A 21,707-nucleotide genomic window follows, 5' to 3' on the forward strand; every position below is an offset into this window, starting at 1 on the left:
GGAAGGCACTGATCTGCCAGCCCCGCCGTGCTCCCGGGGGGCTGCGAGAGCACCGAGCACGCTGTGCGGGACCACCGAGCGTTAAGCGGCTTGAGCAGTTCCCTCCCCAGCGCCGGGTTCCAGCCCTGCGGCACCAGGGAGCCTCGCGCAGCCCTAGCTGCCTGCGTGACCCCGCCGGTGCTCTTGGTGTGTTGGGGAGGGACCCGAAGCACGAGAGGCGACAGCGGGAGCCCTCGCTGAAGGGCAGAGTGACTTTTTCCTTCCACCGAGCCCAGGAAAGTCGAGGGAGAAGCAACGTGGGGCAGGCAGCGAGTGCTGCCTCTCGCCCGGGCAGCGCGGGGCCCTCCATGGCTCAGGCTGCCTGCGTGACCCCGCCGGTGCTCTTGGTGTGTTGGGGAGGGACCCGAAGCACGAGAGGCGACAGCGGGAGCCCTCGCTGAAGGGCAGAGTGACTTTTTCCTTCCACCGAGCCCAGGAAAGTCGAGGGAGAAGCAACGTGGGGCAGGCAGCGAGTGCTGCCTCTCGCCCGGGCAGCGCGGGGCCCTCCATGGCTCAGCCAGCACGCAGAGCCCTCGTCCCGCGGCGCAGCGGAGGCCGCTGCTTCCAGCCCCTTTCTGGAGCTACTTCCCAAAAGCTGCGCCCATCCCAGACCCGAGACAATCCCAGTATCAGCAGCACGGCTGGGGATGGACGATTTTTTGGGTCTGTGCTGACAAGAGGGGGTGCTTCTCCTTTCGATTCTCACGGCGTAAAAAAATACACAGCCTCCTCACCAAGACACAACTTGAGGAGGAAAGCAAGGATCTTACGGAGACGCAGAGCTTTCACTGTTTCATCTCGAAGGCAGCACCCCCACTTCCATTCATGATACAGCTCCAGCTAAAAACAAAGCAAGCTGGAAAGCAGCCCAGGGCTGGCTGTGCCCAAAGCTGCAGCCGTTTCATGTGGCTCCAACGCCTCTCGCCCGGCAGCTCGCACTTTCAAAGAACCGCTTGCATGCACACAGGCACACAAAACACAATTAATGAATGTCTCACATCCCACTGTGTGTGTTCCGACACAGCCCCATTTGCCAAGGAAATTAAAAAAGCGTGCGTGAGTGTATGTATGTATATACAAAGGCTTTAAGGAGGACGTCGCTTGCATTTTTGTTTTGGTTTTGTGTTTTTTTTTTAATATAAAAGCCTAAAGCAAATATAATCCAGAGAAAGGTTTGGTTTTTTTAAGCTTTAATACTTTACCTGCATGCGTAACGCCTGTAGAGCTCCAACACTCCCCGAGGAACATGTTTTATAGTAACTGCTTCAGACTGAAAAAAAGGCAACTGCTCAGAAAAACATTGCTGCTGGCTAGTATTACACACACTGCCAACGTGAGTATTCTTTCACAAAGGGAGAGGATTAAGCCTTTCAGAAAAGTCTACCACGGGATCGACATGGCAGCTTTACAAGCTTTAAGTCTCAGGTGTTCCCCAGTTGTAAGAAGCTGCCTGCACAGTGAAACCCTCCCTGGGCAAGCCAGGCACAGCAGGAGCTCAGCCGCCTCCGCACAGCGTGGAGCTGCACGAGATGAACCCTCGTGCTGCACACAAGGATTCAGTTTGTTACGGAATAATGATGATGAAGTTTTATTTCTTTCCTGAGAGTAAAACAGGGAATCTAACACACCGACCGTGGTGCCATGTTTAAGCCTTTCAATGAACACAAGCGCTGACCATTTCAGCTAAGCAAACAGCCATCGTTCAGGACAGTTCTCACCTCGACAAGGCAAGTTTTAGTCCTTTGAGATGGACTTCTGCTTGCATTTTGTCCCCTGCAAGATGGCCTCGTATATATGTTCACTGGGCGCATTAAGACACCTGAGCTAGCAAGCATGCTGCATGCCAGTCACTTAAAAAGAAATTACTTTATTTCTAAGCAGCAGAGATTTGGGGTCTATGGAAATTGTCACTAGGAGTTGGACATCTACCTGTCCTTCTCAAATCCAAGAGCTAATACCAGCAGATTTCAAATGACACATTAAAACTCACAATTCACCTGTTGCTATAACAAGAACTTCCTAGGCCAGATACATGGATCACAAGACCTTTGTAAGAAGCAAACTGCCTCACATCTGATGGCTGTCAGATTTCTATAATTTTGTTTGAATTATCAAGCCATTGCCATCATCAGAGACAAGACACTTGCCTGGAAAGCCCAGACAACTGTGTCAACTCTTCCACTCCTCTAAAGTATCCCCCGTGTTTTAACTGCGCTAGAATAAACCTTCCCACTCCTTTGGGCTAAGTCGGAATCAGACTCTCTTGACCAGTTGGTTACCCATATGAAACACCCACTGTGACACATTTGCATACATCTATGAAAGGAGAAAATAGAATCACTTTATTTTCAGTATACAGACTAAATCCCACTATAAAATAAAGATAATGAGTGAGCACACATGAATAAAATACACCGCACTTAAAAAGAACCCACTTTTGCCATGTCTGCTGAATCCACCGCTTGCCACGCGGTGCTCACAGTTCTCCAGCGTTGTTTCCAAAAGCAGCTGCGGTACTCCCAGGAGCAACGCTGCATCTACTACAATTCAAAAAAACACTCCCAGTTTGCATGTAAGTGCTACGTTCTCCTGTATGCCTCGAAATACTAATTAGGTACAACACTATTACATCATCTCTGCTCCCAAACTATGTCAGGTCCCCCTTACACCAAAGCAGGAAGAATTACTTCTACAAGGAGGTAAAATCAGCAAGTTGTAGCAATACAAACTCTTCAGAGGTGCAGAACGATGGCATACTGCAATCTGCAGCACGTAAATATGCAGCACAGACAGCAAGACGTCAATACTAATGAGTTGTACATGCACGCACGCACACAATCACCTCCGTAAAGCTTTCTTCACGATGCAATTCCTTCCGTGTCACACACAGAGAAAAAAAAAACAAAAGCCCTTCTCAAATTTAGCCAGTTTAAAGCTGCCCACGAAATTTGATTCCATGTGCTATCAATGGGCATGTTATTGCTTGTAGTAACTTGGGGAAGATTTGGACCTATGCAACAGATTCGCTTGCAAAGCACAAAGGTCACCGGTGACCCCTAAGCAGTTTGTAAAACTGGTCATTGCAGCTGGTATTTCCTGCACCCTCCACACCAGCAGTCGGCTACAACACTCTGCAGTTCTAAACATGCGTCATACCATCCTCTAGAAAACACAGTCGGTGTCTTCTCTGACCCATTTAAATACACAAAAGCAGTCAGCATAAAGAAGTGTGACAGTCAATTTTACAGAATTCATCACATTCATCTTTGCTCATTCACCTCAAAAACGGGTGACCTGGGCTGTCACGACAAAGGCCAGCAGTGCCTAACCCTCTCGACACCCAGATGTCAACAGAAGAGGAGCTGACATTATTACAGAGATGTTTTACATGCCCAGCGGAGCAGACACGTTCTCACTGGATTTTCAGGCTGTCAATGACCAACCTTGCCCATGGTGAACCTGACCAAAGCATTTAAGAATCCAGTCCTGATGTTTCGCTCCTCTAATTGAACGTAAAGTTTAGAACTGAGTGTCTCTAAGGAATAACAAAGCAGCTCTTGGCATTTCTTCCAAGCAAACACTGACTCAAAAGCTCAATACGAACTCACAGTGTTACATGGGAACAGCAGCCCACTCTAGAGCCCCAGCCAGTCACTGACAACTCCCTAGATCTTCTCTTGAAGTCACATGCTGCACAATCACTTTCTTGGCCAACGCATCCCGACTATAACCTTGTTTTATAGCCTCTCCTGCTAACTACACTCTTCAAATCAGTTCTGACTGCAAATGCTGTCCTTAACATAGCGAGTATCATAAAATTGACAGATTATTTCCTGTCTACTGGTGCTCCAGATGCAATGCTACCTATGAAAACATACAACTAATCCTTCCAGCAGGTGATCCAGACCAGCTCTGTTCTCAAACAGCAGATTGCCAAAGACGGGCTGCAGATTGCCGAGTCTCCAAGCTTTCCACGAAGTGAGGTAGCAACAAGCAGCCTTTGAAACAGAACTGTCTCTATATTTTTCCCTAGTATTAAATCCCTTTTCCACGCAATTTAGTGAGTGAACTAGAGGCTTCTCTGGAGCAGTGGAAGAATAAAAGAGATGGTAAATAAATAATGGACGATAAGAACTAGGCCAATAGTTTTGCAGAGTTTTCCTTTTTGGTACCAGCACTGAGCACTGCTCATTTTCAGGTGGAGAGAAATACAAAACACTTGAGTCTTTTTGTGAGCTTAAAGTCCAAGTGACTTCTGCACAATCTGCTTGGCGATTTTGTTAAATTGTTCTCTGTCTTCCCGCCACATCTTGGAGGCATCTACATTGGCTCCGCTTTCATCATTTGGCTCTGAAACGAGAAAGACTGAAAGATAGGTGGGGAGGCAGGCAATGGAGCAAGACCCTCTCGCTTCTTCAGTAATGCCTCTGTACTGCCACTCCCCCATGGCTCTGGCACACTTCCCCTGCTGGGAAGTCCCTTCTGGGACTACAGAAACACCACTAAAGAAAATCCAATGACAGCTGCTGGGTTCCCAAACGGTTCTGATTTAACTGATTGCAAAAGAATATCACAGCAAGGTTGAGTTTAGGTAAGAAACAAGTGGCAGAGGAGCAAGACTTTCTTTTGTTTATGCTCTCAGCAGCTGAGCCCCAGCATGCACATGGAACAACGCAATGCGGCATCACCAGTGCCGTCAAAGGTTTTTAAAATTGCACACTGCTCCCTGCAAAATGTTTTTTCTGGTTCTGCGGCTTTAGAGACACAAAGCCCTCCCGACCAGGCCACCCAAACAGGCTCTGTCACTCTTTGGGATGGCTTGTTCTATTAAAAAACAACAAAACAAACCAAGAAAACCCATAGAATGTTTTCATTTCTGCAACATCTTTTATCCGAGGATTTCAGAGTGCTTTACAAAGTACATTAAGCCCATGACTCCAACACTTCATTTTGTAGAGAGGTAAACTGAAACACGGCATTTATCAGGTTTGTGGTCAGCATACAGTGGGACAACTGTCACGGGATGACACAAGTCCCTAAGACAGAACATACTCTACCCATTTTGCTTCACACTCTAGTCCAAATCCACCCCAGCCGAGTTCCTGGCAGATGTCTTGGGCTCATGTCTTTCTCAACACAATGCTGATGGTCCGCCCGTAAAAACCAGGTGCAGGTCACCCAGTTTGGTAAACTTGGGCTTATGCTCTCTGCAGAGCCAGAGCCCAGGGTTTGCCAGCAGCCTGGAAGAAGGTGGCCACTGATGTTTTAGACTAATTCCTCCAAAAGCCATGGGAAAACAGGATGCACAGGCAGAGAACAGGAGAGACCAGGTGACTCCCACGCTACCTGGTCTAGGTAAGACTGCACCACAAACCATGTTCCTGGAGGCCCTGGGAAACCCAGTGAGGTAGTTTGTCTGCACAGTTTCCCAAGAGTACTATTCTGAGGCTATTCTGAGGCTAAAATGGTCCCATGTAAAGAATCTGTTGCTTGCTCTTTGATCAACTTAGCTGCTTCTAAACCATCTAAAATCTTTTACCATTCAAAACAGGTTCTAAGGGACACAGCTCAGCCCTTTTCACTGAACTGGCTCTGTCCACGATGTGGAAAAGGATCCATCTTTCAGGGAGCTGTACATGACAGAGCTGATCCACAGCCCTTACTGGATTTAGGGAAAGCCATTTAAAAAGCTGTACAAAAAGTTTTTCACTCCGCTGCTCTTCTCAAAAAGCCTTCCTCTGAACCAGAGATGGCAGAATGGGGTACGTTCCCAGGCTAGCAAATAACACACAGAAAGAGCGGGTGCTGGCTTGTGAATCACAGGGGGCCATGGACTCCAATTTACCATACTGGTTAGATCTGGCTGGTAATCCTTCAGCTGCTAAAGCCAAAGCCAACACAGGCTGTAATCAACAGCTTTAAGACCCACGAGAGCTGAACAGACATCATAGCGAATACGAAGACAGAGCACAGGCTTTGTGCAGGAGTGGGGAACAGGCTGAGCCTCCACACCCACCTGACCCATCACCATCTGCTCGGTTGCTGCTGTCCTGGAAGTAAAGCAGTGCAGTCGCTCACAAAGCTGGAAACACTCGTTTACTAACTCAGACCTATTTTTTTCAATTATTTTCAGAGAATTGGTCTATTAATAAACAAAGACTTGGGCTTTAAGAACTGTGGTTGCTACTGAGCAGCCTTCTGTGTTTTTTGCTCACTTAAACAGCAAGAAGCAGCTCTAGCTAACTCAGTAACTGCCATCTGAGCTACTGCTAATAGAACAGCAGTCCTTACCTGCCAGCATGCTAACAACCGACAAGAGGATCTTTTCCACACTCTGCACAGGACTCCACCTCTCAGCGCTGCTCTCATATCCCATGGGATCATCCCCAGGAGCATGAAGAATAGAGATGCAAACTCTCCCATCTGGGTAAACTGCGCAAGAAGTACAGGGGATTGATCATTACTCAGTGGAAACACTTGTCCTCTCCAGATCTTTAGCACAGATGAATGTTTGGACTTGGCCTTCATATGACTGAAGCTAAAGCCAGTTTTAAATTTCCTCTTCCAAAGGCAAGAGGACACAAAATCTGAAAGACAAAAATCTAGCAAAAATTTCCTCTAAGCAAATCTAGCAAACTTGGGTCATCTTGCCCCAACAGAAGCCTGCTGGGAACACTTGTGTCATTTAATAACCAGTGACAGGCTCCCTGGAAAAAACAGAGATGCAGCCTGATGGAACAAGGCAAGTATTTATGCACAGACACAGCTCCAAGAAGGTAACCAGTCCTACTTAAATCAAAGGGTAACAGTCACACAGCACTGAATGCACGTTGGAGTCCTCCACTGGACCATGGCTGTAAAAAGAATTAAGCAAATTTGCTCTGCTGCAACTAGGAGGGAAAAGCAGTATGCTTACAAACAACATAATTCATCTTATTTTGAACATTACTGAAGTGCAACCAGAAGAGTTCACACTACTTTTTTTGATTTTGCTTTAAGCTGAGCTGCAGTAAAGTGCATGGAAACAAGGTAACCGGTCAGTTAAGGATACAGGCATCTTCCCCTCCCACCTTCAGCATAAGCAAAGCATCTGCAACAGTACAAGTCATCTTCACAGACACTGGACTCCACTGACTTGATAATAAGGTCAAAGAAAAGTTGAAGAGGATGGAGTTCAAAACACTGCTTTAGCACCATTCTGCATCTTCCCCAGGAATGACAGTTTTAGCCCAGTACTTTCAGTGCTTCTACTCCTCAGGTGACCAAACCTGTGCCATTGCCAGGAAAACAAGACAAAACAAAAAGAGGGAATGACCGCTGGAAGCAGTTGTGCTCATTTCCAGTTCCTTCCATTCACCCAGCTAATGTCTGCACAAGCCTGCAACACATAAGCGCTTTGGAAGACTTTTATTTCCATCCCCTCCTGCAGCCCCAGGCTGTGGATGGAGCTGGTCTAGCCGTAGCTGGAAGAGATGAAAACAGCACGTGCTGAATCAGCACTTCTCCTTGCAAGTTAGGAACACACTGGTAGAAGGTATTTCACTTGTAAGTTACCCTAATGTTTTTATGCAGTGCCTCATTTAAAACAGCTGGCCACAGCAGCACAGTCAAGACAGCAAAGGCTGATTCCAGGAAGACGTAGGCATCTGCCCACTTTGTCACTAAGTGCTAATGCAAGACTTGCCGTTAATCGCTACTTTGAAGTTATCTTCACCACAGCATCCATGAACGTAATTTTATTTTAAGAGAAGATAGTTCTGTGGTGTCTCAATTCCCCCTGTACATAATGCTAACTGCAAAGATAAGGGAAAACAGCGGGCTTTTTAAACATTTTCTTTGCAATTCCTCACAGGTGGCTGAGTACGCACTTAACGAAACAGAACACACACAGCGCAGCCACCCACTTCTACAGCCTTTCTGGGTATAAGCAGACCATCACAATCCCAGCTGAGAAGAAAGATTCAAGTGTCTACTTCAGGTGATCTCAACTTTAGATTAACATAACCCAGAGTCACAGGACTTTAAAGAGCTAGGCTGACCACCCAGTATGTTCCGGTTAACCCCACGGAGGAAGCACCCATGTGTAGAGCCACTCTGTAACACATGAGAGTCAGGCAGTTTGTGCTTCTCCGCATCCCACTCCTCCTGGCTATGTTGCACACAAAGCAGCTGCAGGCAGCAAACCTCACGCCAAGGCCGTAACTGGAGCTGTGGAATACTGCATGGACACAGATTTGCTCACGAAAACCAGTCTCCCAAAAAGTCTGGGTAAATTAGTCCAGCTGGAGCAAGGTGCCGATGCAGCCACGCTGCTTCCGGGTGCCAAATGCTGCACTGCTGCAGACAGCAGAGCTTCTGAGGGGATGCCACACTGTGTTGGGTATGTCTGCACAGTTCTACGCTGTGACATGCAGGTGTGTCTTCCACAGGAGAACAGAAAGGTGGGGATTAAATGGGCAAGAATCTGCATCAGCAGTGCTTCAAGAAGGGAAGAACAGAAGAACTTCAAGAAATTGCAAAATTCCTCGGAATAGGATGAAATAAATCAATTCCCAGCTGAGACTAAGACTTGTGTTATGGAAGTGCAGGTACATCCGCTGGGAAGGAAACACTAGGCGGAAGGGCAGCATTTTCCTTTTATTGCTTTCAAGTGGCAGAGACCTAATAGCCTCAAATACAGATCCAGCCCATCAAATCTGGGCGATGATAAACAATCTTTACACAATCCATGTTGATTTAGCAGATGTCATAAGCAACAATTTTACAAATAATGCCAAGCCTGACTCCAGAAAGTAGTGCTCCAGGCTGTAAAAGGGGGCTTTAAGGTTTTTACCCGTCCAAGGCTCAAACTTGTTAGCTGTACTTGTTGTTGCTTCAATTACTTCCACTGAAAAGTCTTAAGATAATATTGTCACCATCAGAATTGCGGAGAAAAGGCCAAAGTCTTAATATTAAAATGCCTGCAATCTTCTTGGACAGAGCACTCTGTATTTCCAAAAGACATCATCAGAAATGCTACTAAACCCATGACTGGATGGGGAAAAAGCCACGCTGCCTAATAAAGCTGCAGCCACACTTCGGTGAATATGAACCAATTTTCACCCTTTAAAATAACACTAAACTACTGAAATACAAGCCACAGAGCAAGACTGGAGAGAGTCTGTATTAATTCACCAAATTTCACATCATGTACAGAGGATTTATCTTTAGACTATTTATACAATAGTTACAAGTATTCCTGGAGTGATCTTGAAGGCAGTGACATTGTTGGAATCTTTACTGGACTGTTTATGACCAAAAGGTATATAGGGAATAATGTGATAAAGTGACCCTAAGACAGGGCAAAATTGCTGGACAGCTGAACACTCCTACTGCATACTCAAGGTTGGAAAGGGAGAGAACCACCCTTGGTAAGGGTGCCAGCTCTCCTGCTGCAAAAGTTTGTTTTTAAGGTGCCAAATCAACCCACTCCCCTGTATATCCTGCTGCATCAGACTCACTGTTCGGATGGAACATCTCACATGTGAACCTCATCTTCGGAGGACTTAGTGGGTAGTCGAGTGGAAAGCTCAGAATAGCAGGGAAAACCCCATACTCGAAACAGGTATCTTCAGGACCCCTAGAATGAGAGAAAAAGCTATTCACCAGAGTTTTAAACAGTTCTTTCCCCAAAATTCTTCAGTAACGAGACATTTGAGGTTTGGATTAGATCATCTTCTCCAGAAAACAAAGAGTTAACGCACTCTTACCCCACACCTCCTAAGCTTAAATCCAAATAGAGGGTTTGGGAGGGAAGGGGGAAATCAAAGCTTGCACACTAAATTACTAGGAAGGTCACAACACTGCTTAATTAGCAGGGTGTGTCTGGATATAATTGGAGTATCTGGCTCCAAGGCATGTTCCAGGATTTGAGCGTCTGCACGTCAAGAGAAAGCAGAGGCAGGTGTGGGACTCCTGTGCCTTTGAAGATACTGTTACGCTGCACAACATGGAGATGTCAAATGCTGTACCTCAAAAATAATTTATAGAATCCATGGAGATTCAAACTGCCAGTATCAAGCATAACCACGCATGAACACTTATCACTATCTGATGCAAAACACACAGCAATGTTTTGTAAAAATAAAAACACAGCTCAGGGACCACAATAGCTAGATGCAGGACAACAACAAAGTTTCTTTGCAGACTTAAGGAATTTAGTTTGCACTCCCTCAAGTACACGTGGAGAACAAATGGCTTCATCGGGGTTCTTGTAGAAACATTTCCTTATTGTGTTCATCATCTAGTTCAAAGTGCAATCAAGTCAAGAACATAAAGACAACTATTTTACCCTCCCTACAAAAAACAGTTTTGGGAGGTGAGCAAAAAAGTGTATTAGACAGGATTTATTCAAACTTTATGAACCATCTGGAAGCTATAACACAAACATGAGCTCCCTTGATTGGAAGGATCACAAAACAAGCTTCATCACTGAAAATCTTAGCCAAGGAAGCCTTGTGTATTTAGTAAAAAGCTCTTCAAACAAGGGTTATACTGTCTGGCAAGTAAGGTTTAAGAATATATTCATGCCTCCTCCTCACAATTCACATTCTCCATGACAGAAAGAACATAAAAGTTCAAGGACTCCAAACAACTAAGACTGCAATTGGTAACATACAGAAAAATTAAAAATTGAGACCAGCAAAACCTAAAGCCCTAGGAGGTTCACTCTCAAACTTTGGGATTCAAAAGACTTGTCTGGTAGATAAACACAAGAACTATGTGATTTAAACCTGAATATTCACACTGGCAGGTAAGATTGGAGAAATGCATCAATATACTGCAAGAATGAAAGCTAAACCATCTCAACCATTTTCTTCCCTTTCTGGCCCCTAAATTTAGTTGGGATTCAATTCACATCTGAGAGTAAACTGAATGCATTTTTTCATGAACATTTTAATTCCAGCTGCATTTTAAAGGCTTATTGTTGAACTTCTAAGAGTATGTACATACACGCATTGAAAAGCTGGTGGGAGTCTTATGTTCTGTTTTGAGAGCAAACACGCAGCCTTAAGGGCTCTTCTGTCAAATATGTTCACCCAACATGCTCCATTTTAGGCCCTGCATTATGTGAGCAAAATGCTTTTGTTTTAGCCATTCATTGCTGCCAGGATCAACTTCAAAGAAATTACTAAAGTTAATCCAAGACAGCATTTGCAACTACAAAACACTCAGGAGGCTGCAACATTTAAACTTGACAGCAGCACTTTCAGTTCAAAAAGGACATCGGCAGGGCCAGAGAGGCAAAGAGCACAGCACCTTTTGCAGTCACACCACCTGCCCTGCAAAGATTTCAAAGTACACCACATTCAAGGCCTCCGTGCACTACGCTATGATCTCGCCTGAGCTGCTACGCTAGCTGAAGTCCAGACTACCCAACACTTGGTTAGGGTTCCTCCAGGAAACAGCCAGACCACGCAGTGGTGGCACCCATCCCACTGAGCAAAGAGCACCGAGCCGACAGGCCAGGTGCCTTAAGCAGCGCCCGTACCCCGGGAAAGACAAAGCGCTTGCTATCGCTAACTGCGTGCACGCGCAAGGCGCTCATTCTGCGCAGGCTTGAGGCATAAAACTCGAAGAAAAACTTGTCCTAAGCCTGCTCCACCTCAGACTCTTTACAGCCTGCAAAGCGGGCAGTCTCTGCGTCTTTTTCCATGCATGGTGCCACTCTACAGACTCCCCTAAAGCACTAAGGAGCAGACATCAGTTCTCCTCCAGCCATTATACGGCATTAAATGACTTGCCAGACAAGCAGAATGTTTAGCTGTGTGAGAGATGTTACGAACAACTCTGTTGACATAAGACATAGCACAAAAATAAGAAATCCTGAACTCCATGAGGTCCCCAGGCAAGGAGAAAAGGAGGGCGGGTATCTGCCAAAATAGGAGGGAAAAGTACATTAACAAGGACAACTAATTCTATAATCGTAGCTTCACATACATTTGTAAATGGCTTCTTATTTGTAAAAAGATGCTGGAAAAAGACCAAAACACAGTCATCAGATGCCGAAAAGGGGAATTCCATGCTAAACAAAAGTCATAAGCCATCAATTATAGATCTAATTACCTTTCTAGACAGGTTTTTGATAGGTTGACTTCAATTCAGCCTAAAGATTGCTTGAAAACTAAACAGTATAATAGAGTTCTTAACAGTTACGCAGTTTTGCGTCCTTTGGGGATAAACTTTAATAGCAACACACTTGTATATGGCAACCAAACAGGGCAAAACTTGGTCCTGAAATGTTGAATACACGAACTTGCACAACACAGCGCAGCCTGTTGGACCTCACACAGCGCTACGGAATTGAGCAGCATTATGGTAAACTCTCTTGACATGCTGGGGCTATTTCCGATCAGGAATAAGTCACCCCATTGCAAAGATTTGGCTTTCATAAATACTCCAATTCAGCTACTGTTTGATGTTTTATCAAAAGGGTGCACTTTGCGCCAGGCTCCAAACCTCCACTGTTCAGAAAGATTATCCCGTTGTATTTTCAGTTCTGGATCCATTACACTCACTTTGGGAGCCTAAGAACTGTTGTATCATTCTGACATGTCAATACAGCCTTAACTTTGATATGTTTAACATTTATCCAGCACTGCTGCTGCAGGCAGGAACACCAGAAATACAAATTATTACCACCATTATTTTAAAAGGCATTATTGTATCTCCGAGCCAAGCTCTTACATCAATCTGTGTAGCATTACCCAGCCCACCTCTGAATTGACAAATGGGTGATGTCTTTTCTCTCTTAGGTCTCATTTTTTTTGCATTTATTTGCCATTACATGTGCTCTAGCTTTATATAAATTGGGTGAAGGAAAACAGTATTCTGTTCTCTTCATTTATGCTACTTACTTTTGCACTTCATCTGCATAAAAATTTGAAGCCAATTTTACTTAATTTCCTCATCTGCACTTCTTTCACTCCCAGAATCTCACACAGCACATTTGAGATTACAAAACATTTGAGAAGATTATCACAGACAAATATAAACAAGTCATTTAGCTTGCTTTCCAAATGTATGCAAACACTTCTACTAATAGAGTTTCGTAAAGAGCTGAAAGTAACCAAACATGTTTAGTGTAAACATGTTTCTATTGTACCACAGCTTCAGAATTTAGCAGATCTTAAAATATAATTTTATTATGACACACACAATACAGAAACCAAAATTAAAGCACCTCCACCTCTCATTTTACACTGACAAAGACCTGAAGCTCAACACTCAGCACTTTCAAGGGCTTTCAAGTCTGCAAGCGGCTCCTCTGTTGTTTAAGAATTTGTTATGGGAAACATCAGAGAAAGTATTTTCTAGGCAATGAATCAAATTCAAAAGTACTTCTGTGTGTCGCCCATGAAAGCTCTACTCAACCACATCACCTCTGCTACCAGAAAGTACCAGTAGGCAGGAATTTCCTTCCACCTTCCAAGTAGTGCGTTAAATCCTCTGGGATTTCTACACTCCAAGCAACGTACAGCTGTCTGAACTGAAACTTGGTACATGACAAAGTGCATGTTTCAGAAGAATGATAACTATTCCCACTCACAGAAAGAGAGAGCGTAAGACACTGCAGCCAAAATCTTTGGTGTCAGGAAACAAACTACCTATTTCCATGCTAAGTGTTTATTTTCAGGGGACTGAGCTACCAGAAGGTACAACCTGTTCATCACAGGATAAACTGCTGCACATAAGCAGAGGCATTTGCCAACTCTTCATATCAATCAGCAAACAAGCAGTGGTAATCCAAATCTGCATTTACCAAGACCTAAAATAACTCGGAGGCTCACGCTTGCCATAAAGTAGGATCACCCACACAGCCAGCTTGTGTGGAATAGGTGATATGCTGCAGCTCAGGATGCTTTTGGATTGCTTGTGTGCCTGATCACAAGAGACAGAAATCTTGTTTTTCATCCCTAGACAACATACTTCAAGCAAACCGAGCTAGGACAATTCTGCCACCCACGTTAGTTGAGAATTTCATCAATGAGCACTGGTGGCTGCAGTGAAAACCCGACAGGAGCACAGCAGGCATGCTGTGAACAGGGCCATGGCCACTGCCTGCTGCCCCCGGTGTTCTCCGAGACCCCTGGGCCCTGGCTGAAGGAGAGGAAATCACCAACACTTACTAAAGGAATCCTGAAATACAGAGCCTGGATCTACCCTAACAACAGGCCATCAGCTTCAAGTCAGACTTAGCAGTTTGGAGCTTCTTTAACTTTTAATTCTGTAGCATTTGCTACAGAATTGTCAGACCTGTAAATTGTCAGACCTCAGTGACAAAGGTCTCTCTTCCTCTCCCCTACCATTTTAGAACTTTATTTTGTAAAAATCACTAGTTATTCCAGGTACTCAAACTTCCGAAAGAAGGTTACAGCATGAGTAAGAGAGTACAAGCAAGAGAGAAAACAACTTGTAAGATGCTGGGCAAGAAGATTTTGTCTTTTCAGGGCAAGTTTTGCCACGAACAAGCACACCCATCAGTTTGGGAGTGGAAGGGGGAGGACACAGCTTTGTAACAAAGTCTTTGTCACCCCCAAAACACAACAGGTAGTGATCAGAGCTATTCACCAACAGAAAAGCTTTCTACATGGAATCACTGCACCCAACATCTTTACAACACCAGCCAATTCATGAAGTGTACAGAATTTCAGAAGATTTTTTTTTTATACTTTCTCAAATCAATCCCCTTCCATTTTTCTAGTAAAAACTGAATAGTAAGTAAACTAATTTCAGACAGTGATTTTTTTCTCCTACCAGTAACAACCTGTGTATTTTGCTCCACTTAAAACATGAGAAAAACCTGTCCTGTATTTGGAGTTGACTAATGTTTCCAGCAGGTTAGTGTGATCTACAAGCAATTCACTGTTTCCTACAGTGTTTGTATATGCAACGTATATCCAAGTGAGCCCAAATAAGGATTCCTGTCAAATCTGCAAGTTACTTATGTCAAACGTTGCTTATTATTATGACACCTGTACAACAAATGATCACTTAAATACTAATGCTGCCTCTGTCATACTGTTTAAATTCCAAATATAATGCCTTATCTGGGTCAGAGAAGTAGTTCCCAGACAAAGGTAGGCCAAGGTCGACATTATGCAGAACTGGTATTATTTTTTTTACGTTCTTGTTCTCCTAGAAGCTAATCATAGCACGCAAGTGCTGATTTCAGATACAAAACAGTATTAACTCACATAATCAGAGCTTCCCATTCAAAGAAGTTCTCTTCATTCATGGGACCTATTAAGAAAAAACAAAACAACGCTTAGCACTACCCAAACGCAAGGCTACAACTTCACAGTGCACAAACCCTGCTCAGCTCCTCACCTGCTACTATCCCTTCTGGTGGGTTCAGGGTCAGCTCTGTAAAAACAAAAACATAAGAAAGGTTAATGTGACCTGCAAGCCCAAGCATTTTGGCTAGCGTTTGGGTGGCCATGGCTTAGCACAGAGGCCCCACCAGCAAACACCGTTGGAAAAAAGCTTGAGGACACCATGGGAGAAATCTTCTGGCCATGCTTTACTAGGCAAAACTCCACATCCATAAGTCACAGTATCTCGCTGCTGACAATTTTACTTCTTCATGCAAGACAGTTTTCTAGGCAAAATTATTTGGCATTTTGTGCGTTTTCAGGCTCCCAAAACTAGTCTTCCCAGAGGAAGAATTTAAAACTGAGAAGGAAGAAAAAAAATAAAACTCTTTCCACAAAGCATGGGTAACGCTTTCCACTTGGAGCGCTGTGGCATCTGCAGATACAAACTCAACAGCCTGAAAACAGGTTATATCCCTGTAACGTCTCTGCACCAATTCAGACTTGACAGCACTTCAATACAAAACCCAAAACGATGCAAAAAGTCGGAGAAGCAGAAGCAAGAGAGATTTGCCAAGAGGCTCTGTTCATTGAATTCAATCTGACTCCCCTCTGCTTGGCCTGGAAAACGTGCGTGAAAAAAGCAGCAGCAATAAAGCAGCCACGGCTGCACATGGCAGGTTCGGACCCATCAACCCTCTCTTTCTGTAGGACACTGGTACAATTCCCAACGAGTACAATAACCTTCAGCATCAGTATCTTATTTCAAGCCTGCTGAAGCCCAGCACTGTGTGCACTGAAAAAGTAATAACGACTTTTTCTGCTATCAAGTGCAACGACCGTCAACTTCCAGTTTCCAAAGTCCTGCAGTTTGGTAGCAGCTACAAGGCAAAGTTCAGCCGTACACAGGCAACCAGTGGACCTGCAGTCCCTGAGGGGCTGAAGAGCAGCCCCACTGCTCTGAGATGTGGGGCAGCCAGCAGGGCCGGTAGCAGGAGGCAACACTCCAAGGGTGTCAGATAGGAGGAGGTGACAGTAATTAGGCCAACTTAAGTAAGGGCTGTGAGCTGCTTATCTAGAAGTGTTTCCTAACCAATCGCCCACAGACTACTAGTGGCCTGTAACACACAAAACACAGCCGCAAGAGAGGCCACGTGCATTCCCACACACGCAAACAAGCACGAATGTGGACCCAGGGAACATGGGAAGTCAAAACAAATAAACTAGATGCTTGACCTAATTTCTGTTGGGCTATACGTGAAAACTGTGGGTAGTGCTGCACAGAACAGTGCATGGATTTTTGCCTTAAAACAGCACAGCTACTGTTGGACTCAAAAACATGTTGAGATATGCCGACAGGAAAGAGCAAAACTCCTCAGTTCACTCAGACTGCCATTAACTTTGGCACAGACCTCTCCAACTGAAGTTCAAAAGCACAGCAGCAGATTGAAACTCAGCGTTATGGTTTCCCACGACATCCTGACGTTAAGGAGCAGGTTTTTCCAGCTTGATAGTGGGTCTCTAACAGCTTTTCTTGTTGTTGTTTTTAGACAGAAAGAGGGAGATGTCAAACCCCAGAGCTCCTGGAATCATTTTGCTCCATCTTGTGGCTCTCTCTAAGAAAAGCCCTCTGATATTGAAAAGCCTGGCAGCCTTTACAACAGCCCAGTGGAAGCACCTGCACGTCCCGGCCATGCAGAGGTGTGCTGTAAAGCTCTACAAACCCAAGAAAAAACAGGGTAACAGGAAGCAAGAGCCAAACCCCGCCGAGCAAGGGGGCTTTACAAGGATGGAGGTTCAAGTCTCTACTTCACCTTGCTCTGCTCTCCCCTCGGAGACAGGTGAAAGAGGTATCCATCCTTAAGGATCAGGCAAAGCGGTAACTGGGCAGCGCAGGGACACGTGAGCTTTGATTTTGAATGGCTGCTACTACACCTGGTCACTGAGGAAGGAAAATCCCCTTTTCCAGGTGGATGGTCACATCCTACCCTGTGATTTCACTAGAGCTGTTCAAAGGGAAACGAGGACCACAGCTTTCAGTAGCTACACAGCATGAATCGCCAGTAGCTGACACAGCATCAGCTGCTTCAGTCTTACCAGAGCCTCCGATATAGGGTCACTTTAATGGAATGTCAGGGGGCATATTTTCCAATTATTTTTAAGCAAGCAACAAAAAGCATGTGACCAGAGCATCCATTTTAACCTTTCACTGCAAAACGACTTTGACAAGTTAGCTAACCCAAACAGTCTCCCACACCGCTCTCCTCCACCACCCCATCCCTCTGCAGCTGCCCTCCTGAGCAAGTCGCGTGGCACAACAGGAGCCCATCAGCAGATGAAACAGCCCACCCTCTGCTCTCCATGGCATCCAGCCTGGGGGCAACTTCTGGCTAGCCTAAGTTTGGCCTCCTGGCCTGCAAGACAATCCCCCCCCGCCCATGGTTTAAAGCTTTCCCAAGGAAAGCTCTACCCCTCTGCAGGCGCCATACCATGCTGTCCTCTTGCCTGTCCAGCAGCAACAGCAGCGTGGCAGCACACACCCACACCCCAGCCACCACCACCCGACGGTCTCAAACACTGACGTGCCGTTTCTGTTCCTGTACACACCACCTCCCAGCAGTAACAAGGAGCCGAGGCCTCTGCCCGTGCTGTGGACAGCATCCCACACAAGGTGCTGATGAGGGAAACACAGATCCTGAAGCTATACCAGCTACTTGAAAGAGGCAGCTTGCACAAACTGAGAGCCACCTCCCTCGATCCCCTTTTTCCGTGGGGCAAGATCAGCACAAAGACTTCGCAGGAGCCCTTGGTACAGCAGCTCCTTGCCCATGGCTGACTGGTGACTGTGGGTCCAGAAAAAATCTCCAAAGAGTGGAACCTTGCAATCCATGGGACAACTGAGGTGGGAACGGAGCAGTCAGACACAGAGGGGCCCTCCTGCCATGCTGGTACCGCAGCTCCGTCACCCCTACCTGGAGCTGTGGTGTGGTGTAGCCCCCGTTCTGCAAAGCATCATGACTTCCCCCCACTACCAGCAGGCAGACAACCTCTTTGGGGCACGCAGAGCCAGGTCACCACCTTCCTGTGCTGGTATTTTTACACATCAGCAGGAGCCGTGGGATAAAGCAGCCTCCCGACGCACCCACGGAGTACCCTACTGCTGGGCAAGCCTTCAGGGTTCCTATGGAGCAAGCACACAAGCAGCAATGTCCTACTAAGGGATTCCGGGAAGCAGAAGGACAAGCAGTCAACGTGTAAAAAAAAGGATAAAACAGAAAGCCAGAAAAGAAGTCAGTTTTGAAATAGGTAAAGTCGAAGACCAAGAAAAGTCTCTGCAGAAAACACAGGAGCAGCAGAGTCACAAGAAACTGAGGCTGGCAGCTGCTGCTGGAAGGGAAGGCACCAGGTCACTTATGCATCACCACAACCGCTTCAGAGTGCCCCAAGGTCTGGGGGTTTGTGGAGAGCTCTCTACTCTGACACATGTGTTGGCTGCAGGTTGGAGGAATCCATGGTGCCGCAGCCCACCGGCTGATTCAGAGCACTGTCTCCCTTAAGCACTGCAGAGCATTTGGAGCTGTTTCCATCTTCGCATCCTCCACGAGGCATCTTGTTCGGTCTGCAGGGTGGTTTTGCTGCACGCGGTCAGGGGATTTGCTTCCAAATCCAAACACAACTAAGTCCCAGCTTGTACTTAAAGCTTTGTTTGTAAGCCAAGACTGAACGAAGTGGAGCTGACGCTGGTGAAGTGTAAGGCTTCTATAAGGAACTTGGGGAAGATTTGGGTGCACACACAATCAATGCCTCCCTTTTCACTTCACTGCTCATTACGGAGTCATTTATAGGCCCATTACACCTTGGCCAAAAGGAGGAGAACTGAAAACATACCTCCCTGTTGAAGAGGTTAACAAAAAGACTGATCGCGTGCTTAGAAGAGTTCAACAGTATGCTTCCTAAAAACTGTATCAATTTAGCATATCTCCAAGGTGATTAAATGCACAAGACTCAGGAAATATTAAGGGCTTCAGTATCTGACAGCATCTGGACCGAGATGCTTGAAACCAGAACCTTGTTCCTTCTACTCTGCCAGAAATTCTGTTTTCTTCTCTCTTCTCTGACGTAGCATCCGATCGGCTTAAGGCAGTTTGAGCTCACACAGATACGCGTCGCAGTGCGTATCTGAGATACTTCCTAACTGTTATGCTTAGGGAAGAGCATTTTCAAAGCAGGTTTAACAAGGACAGCTGCAGAGGCCTACCACAAGCATTCATCCCGATCTTCCTCCCAGAGAAAGCAGCTCATCACAACCCACACTGCTGCAGTGGGAGTTTTCTTCCGGCTCCACACAAGCTCTCTCCAAGCAATAAGGACAGGAAGCACCCACTGAAGTGCTGCCAGATTCTGTTCTCTGCAAGAAAGGTGTATTTTTCCTGTGAATTCTGAAATCTCAGAATGAATGTCAATCTTGTATTTTTAACCCGACGGCAATTCCAGTGATACCTATTGGCATTATAATCCATTGCTCTATTGCCCGTTTCTACCAGAAATGAAATACAGCGTATACAACTAGGCACTACGATTCCTGCATCTCTACAGATTTGACCTAATACTTTCAAAGTAACCCACTTTAGATTTTAAAAGTTCAGCCAGCAACAAAACATCTTCAGGATCATGCAGTCAGGAAACAGTAAAAGTAGAAAAAGAAGGTTTCCATCTCTTAACTCTCACAAACATAAGCTGCTATTGAGAAACTAATTTCAGGCTTTAATACTATTCTAAAGCTAGCGTATGAAAACATATGCTCTAACAGAAATTATGCCCTTTATTTGATTTTTTTTTTTTAAAGTTTCATCTAAATTAGTTCTGGCAGAGTAGAAAAATACTTGAATTAGTATGAGACAGCAAAAAGTCATCACACTTCAAACATGCAAACAAAGATCTAAATGAGGACAAAAAATAAATCCATCACATCTGGCTGCTCACAGCTACCTTCCCTTCCTTCTCCACAAGGGAGGGAAAAGAGTGCAATTTCATTGCCTCTCCCAAAATGGAATAACGTATTTGGGCTCCAACAGGTAGAAACTCCTCAGAACATCAACCGTTTTTCACATAAGGTAAGGATAAACCTTTATTTAAGGATTTAAACATGCACGTACACATATGCAGAGAAAAATCAAAGACCAAAACAAAAAAAGAAAGAATTAGAAGTCTGGTAAACAAAATACACCCACCAGCAAGGCACCGACTGCCAAACATCTCTGTTATGACTAGAAGTAACTAAAGGGAAGAGATAGAGAAGGAGAAAGAAGAAAATTAAAGAAAAAAAAATTGTGTGCACAAATATATACAGAGATACATACAAGATTTTATCCAAGGTGTGCAGCCAGGAGGAAGGGGTCATTTAAAGCCATCTCCAGACTCGCATTCACCCAGGGCCATGCTTATGCCAGCCACCGGGGACATACGTCAGGAACACGCATCACCAGGAGGGAGCTGAAAGTTCCTGCAAACCTGAAGCTCAGGCCACAGCCCTGTCCCCAGTCAGGACTTTCTCTTTTTCTGCAAAAAGAGGCAGTAGAACCACCTACAACTAGGAACAATTTTTATTTTTCAAAATAACTTTTGCTGAAAATTCCTACAGGGCAAAACAGCTTCTGAAGAGCTACAACCGCCCAGTCTTTTGCGAAACACTGGGGAAGGGTTATAATTCAGGCTTGACACTGGGTTTTGTAGCAAAGTTTGATGAGAGCACCCACTAAAGGAAAGTAACAACCCTGGAAATGCACACATAGCACAGTGTAATCCAGGCAGACACAGAAACAAAAGGCGTACTGCACTTCTGTAACTCAGGTCTCCAGAAGCCAAAGCACTGTACACTTAGTTGTTGTAGATTACATTCATTTTTTACAACGCTATGTTTTCTCAGAGTCGGGAAAGTATTTACAAAGGACAATCACAAACAAGACGTTATCTCGGTTCATGGTGTTACCCTGGGAAACCATACAGAGAAGATTCACGTAACATCTGCTGGTAGCATTAAGCCAAATTCTTTCTGATGCTATTTAATACCACTTTTTACTAGAGAATTCATCCATACAAAACAATCTAGTAAGATTTCAGAGTTTCTCAACAAAAAAGGACCAAAACCGCCTTTTGGGACTAAGGGGATTTAGGTAAAAGAACACATAAAAGCAGAGTCAAATCTTCTTGCAGCTGCCTTTCGGGTCAGTGCTTCTGGATTACAATAGAAAACCGCAGGTTTCTAGGACACGCTGTCAGCACAAGCTTCAACCGCACAACCGCTTTGGCGGGGCT

The 21,707-nt window shown here is 45.1% G+C and overlaps 1 protein-coding gene across 1 annotated transcript; it reads right to left on the reverse strand.

Moving 5' to 3' along the window:
* Nucleotides 1-3,985: 3,985 nt before the first annotated feature.
* On the reverse strand, nt 3,986-15,520 carry UBE2G2 (ubiquitin-conjugating enzyme E2G 2). Its single transcript, XM_010288301.1, has 5 exons — nt 15,409-15,520; nt 15,276-15,321; nt 9,540-9,658; nt 6,331-6,471; nt 3,986-4,389 (listed from the first exon to the last, which is right to left on the reverse strand). The coding sequence occupies exons 1-5, from the start codon at nt 15,518-15,520 to the stop codon at nt 4,277-4,279; spliced, it is 531 nt and encodes a 176-aa protein (XP_010286603.1). The 3' UTR covers nt 3,986-4,276.
* Between the last annotated feature and the right edge of the window lie 6,187 nt (nt 15,521-21,707).

This window comes from Phaethon lepturus, unplaced genomic scaffold (genome assembly GCF_000687285.1).
Source record: "Phaethon lepturus isolate BGI_N335 unplaced genomic scaffold, ASM68728v1 scaffold38695, whole genome shotgun sequence".
In the NCBI taxonomy this organism is placed as follows: domain Eukaryota; kingdom Metazoa; phylum Chordata; class Aves; order Phaethontiformes; family Phaethontidae; genus Phaethon; species Phaethon lepturus.

What these genes read in the sequence shown, in the direction of transcription:
- UBE2G2 (XM_010288301.1), bottom strand. Translation starts at nt 15,520, where the DNA reads ATGGCCACCCAAACGCTAGCCAAAATGCTTGGGCTTGCAGGTCACATT. An exon ending in GAATGGGAAGCTCTGATTAT is followed by an intron (nt 9,659 to 15,275) that starts GTGAGTTAATAC and finishes CTCTCATTCTAG; the next exon opens with GGGTCCTGAAGATACCTGTT. An exon ending in TGAGATGTTCCATCCGAACA is followed by an intron (nt 6,472 to 9,539) that starts GTGAGTCTGATG and finishes CTTCTTGCGCAG; the next exon opens with TTTACCCAGATGGGAGAGTT.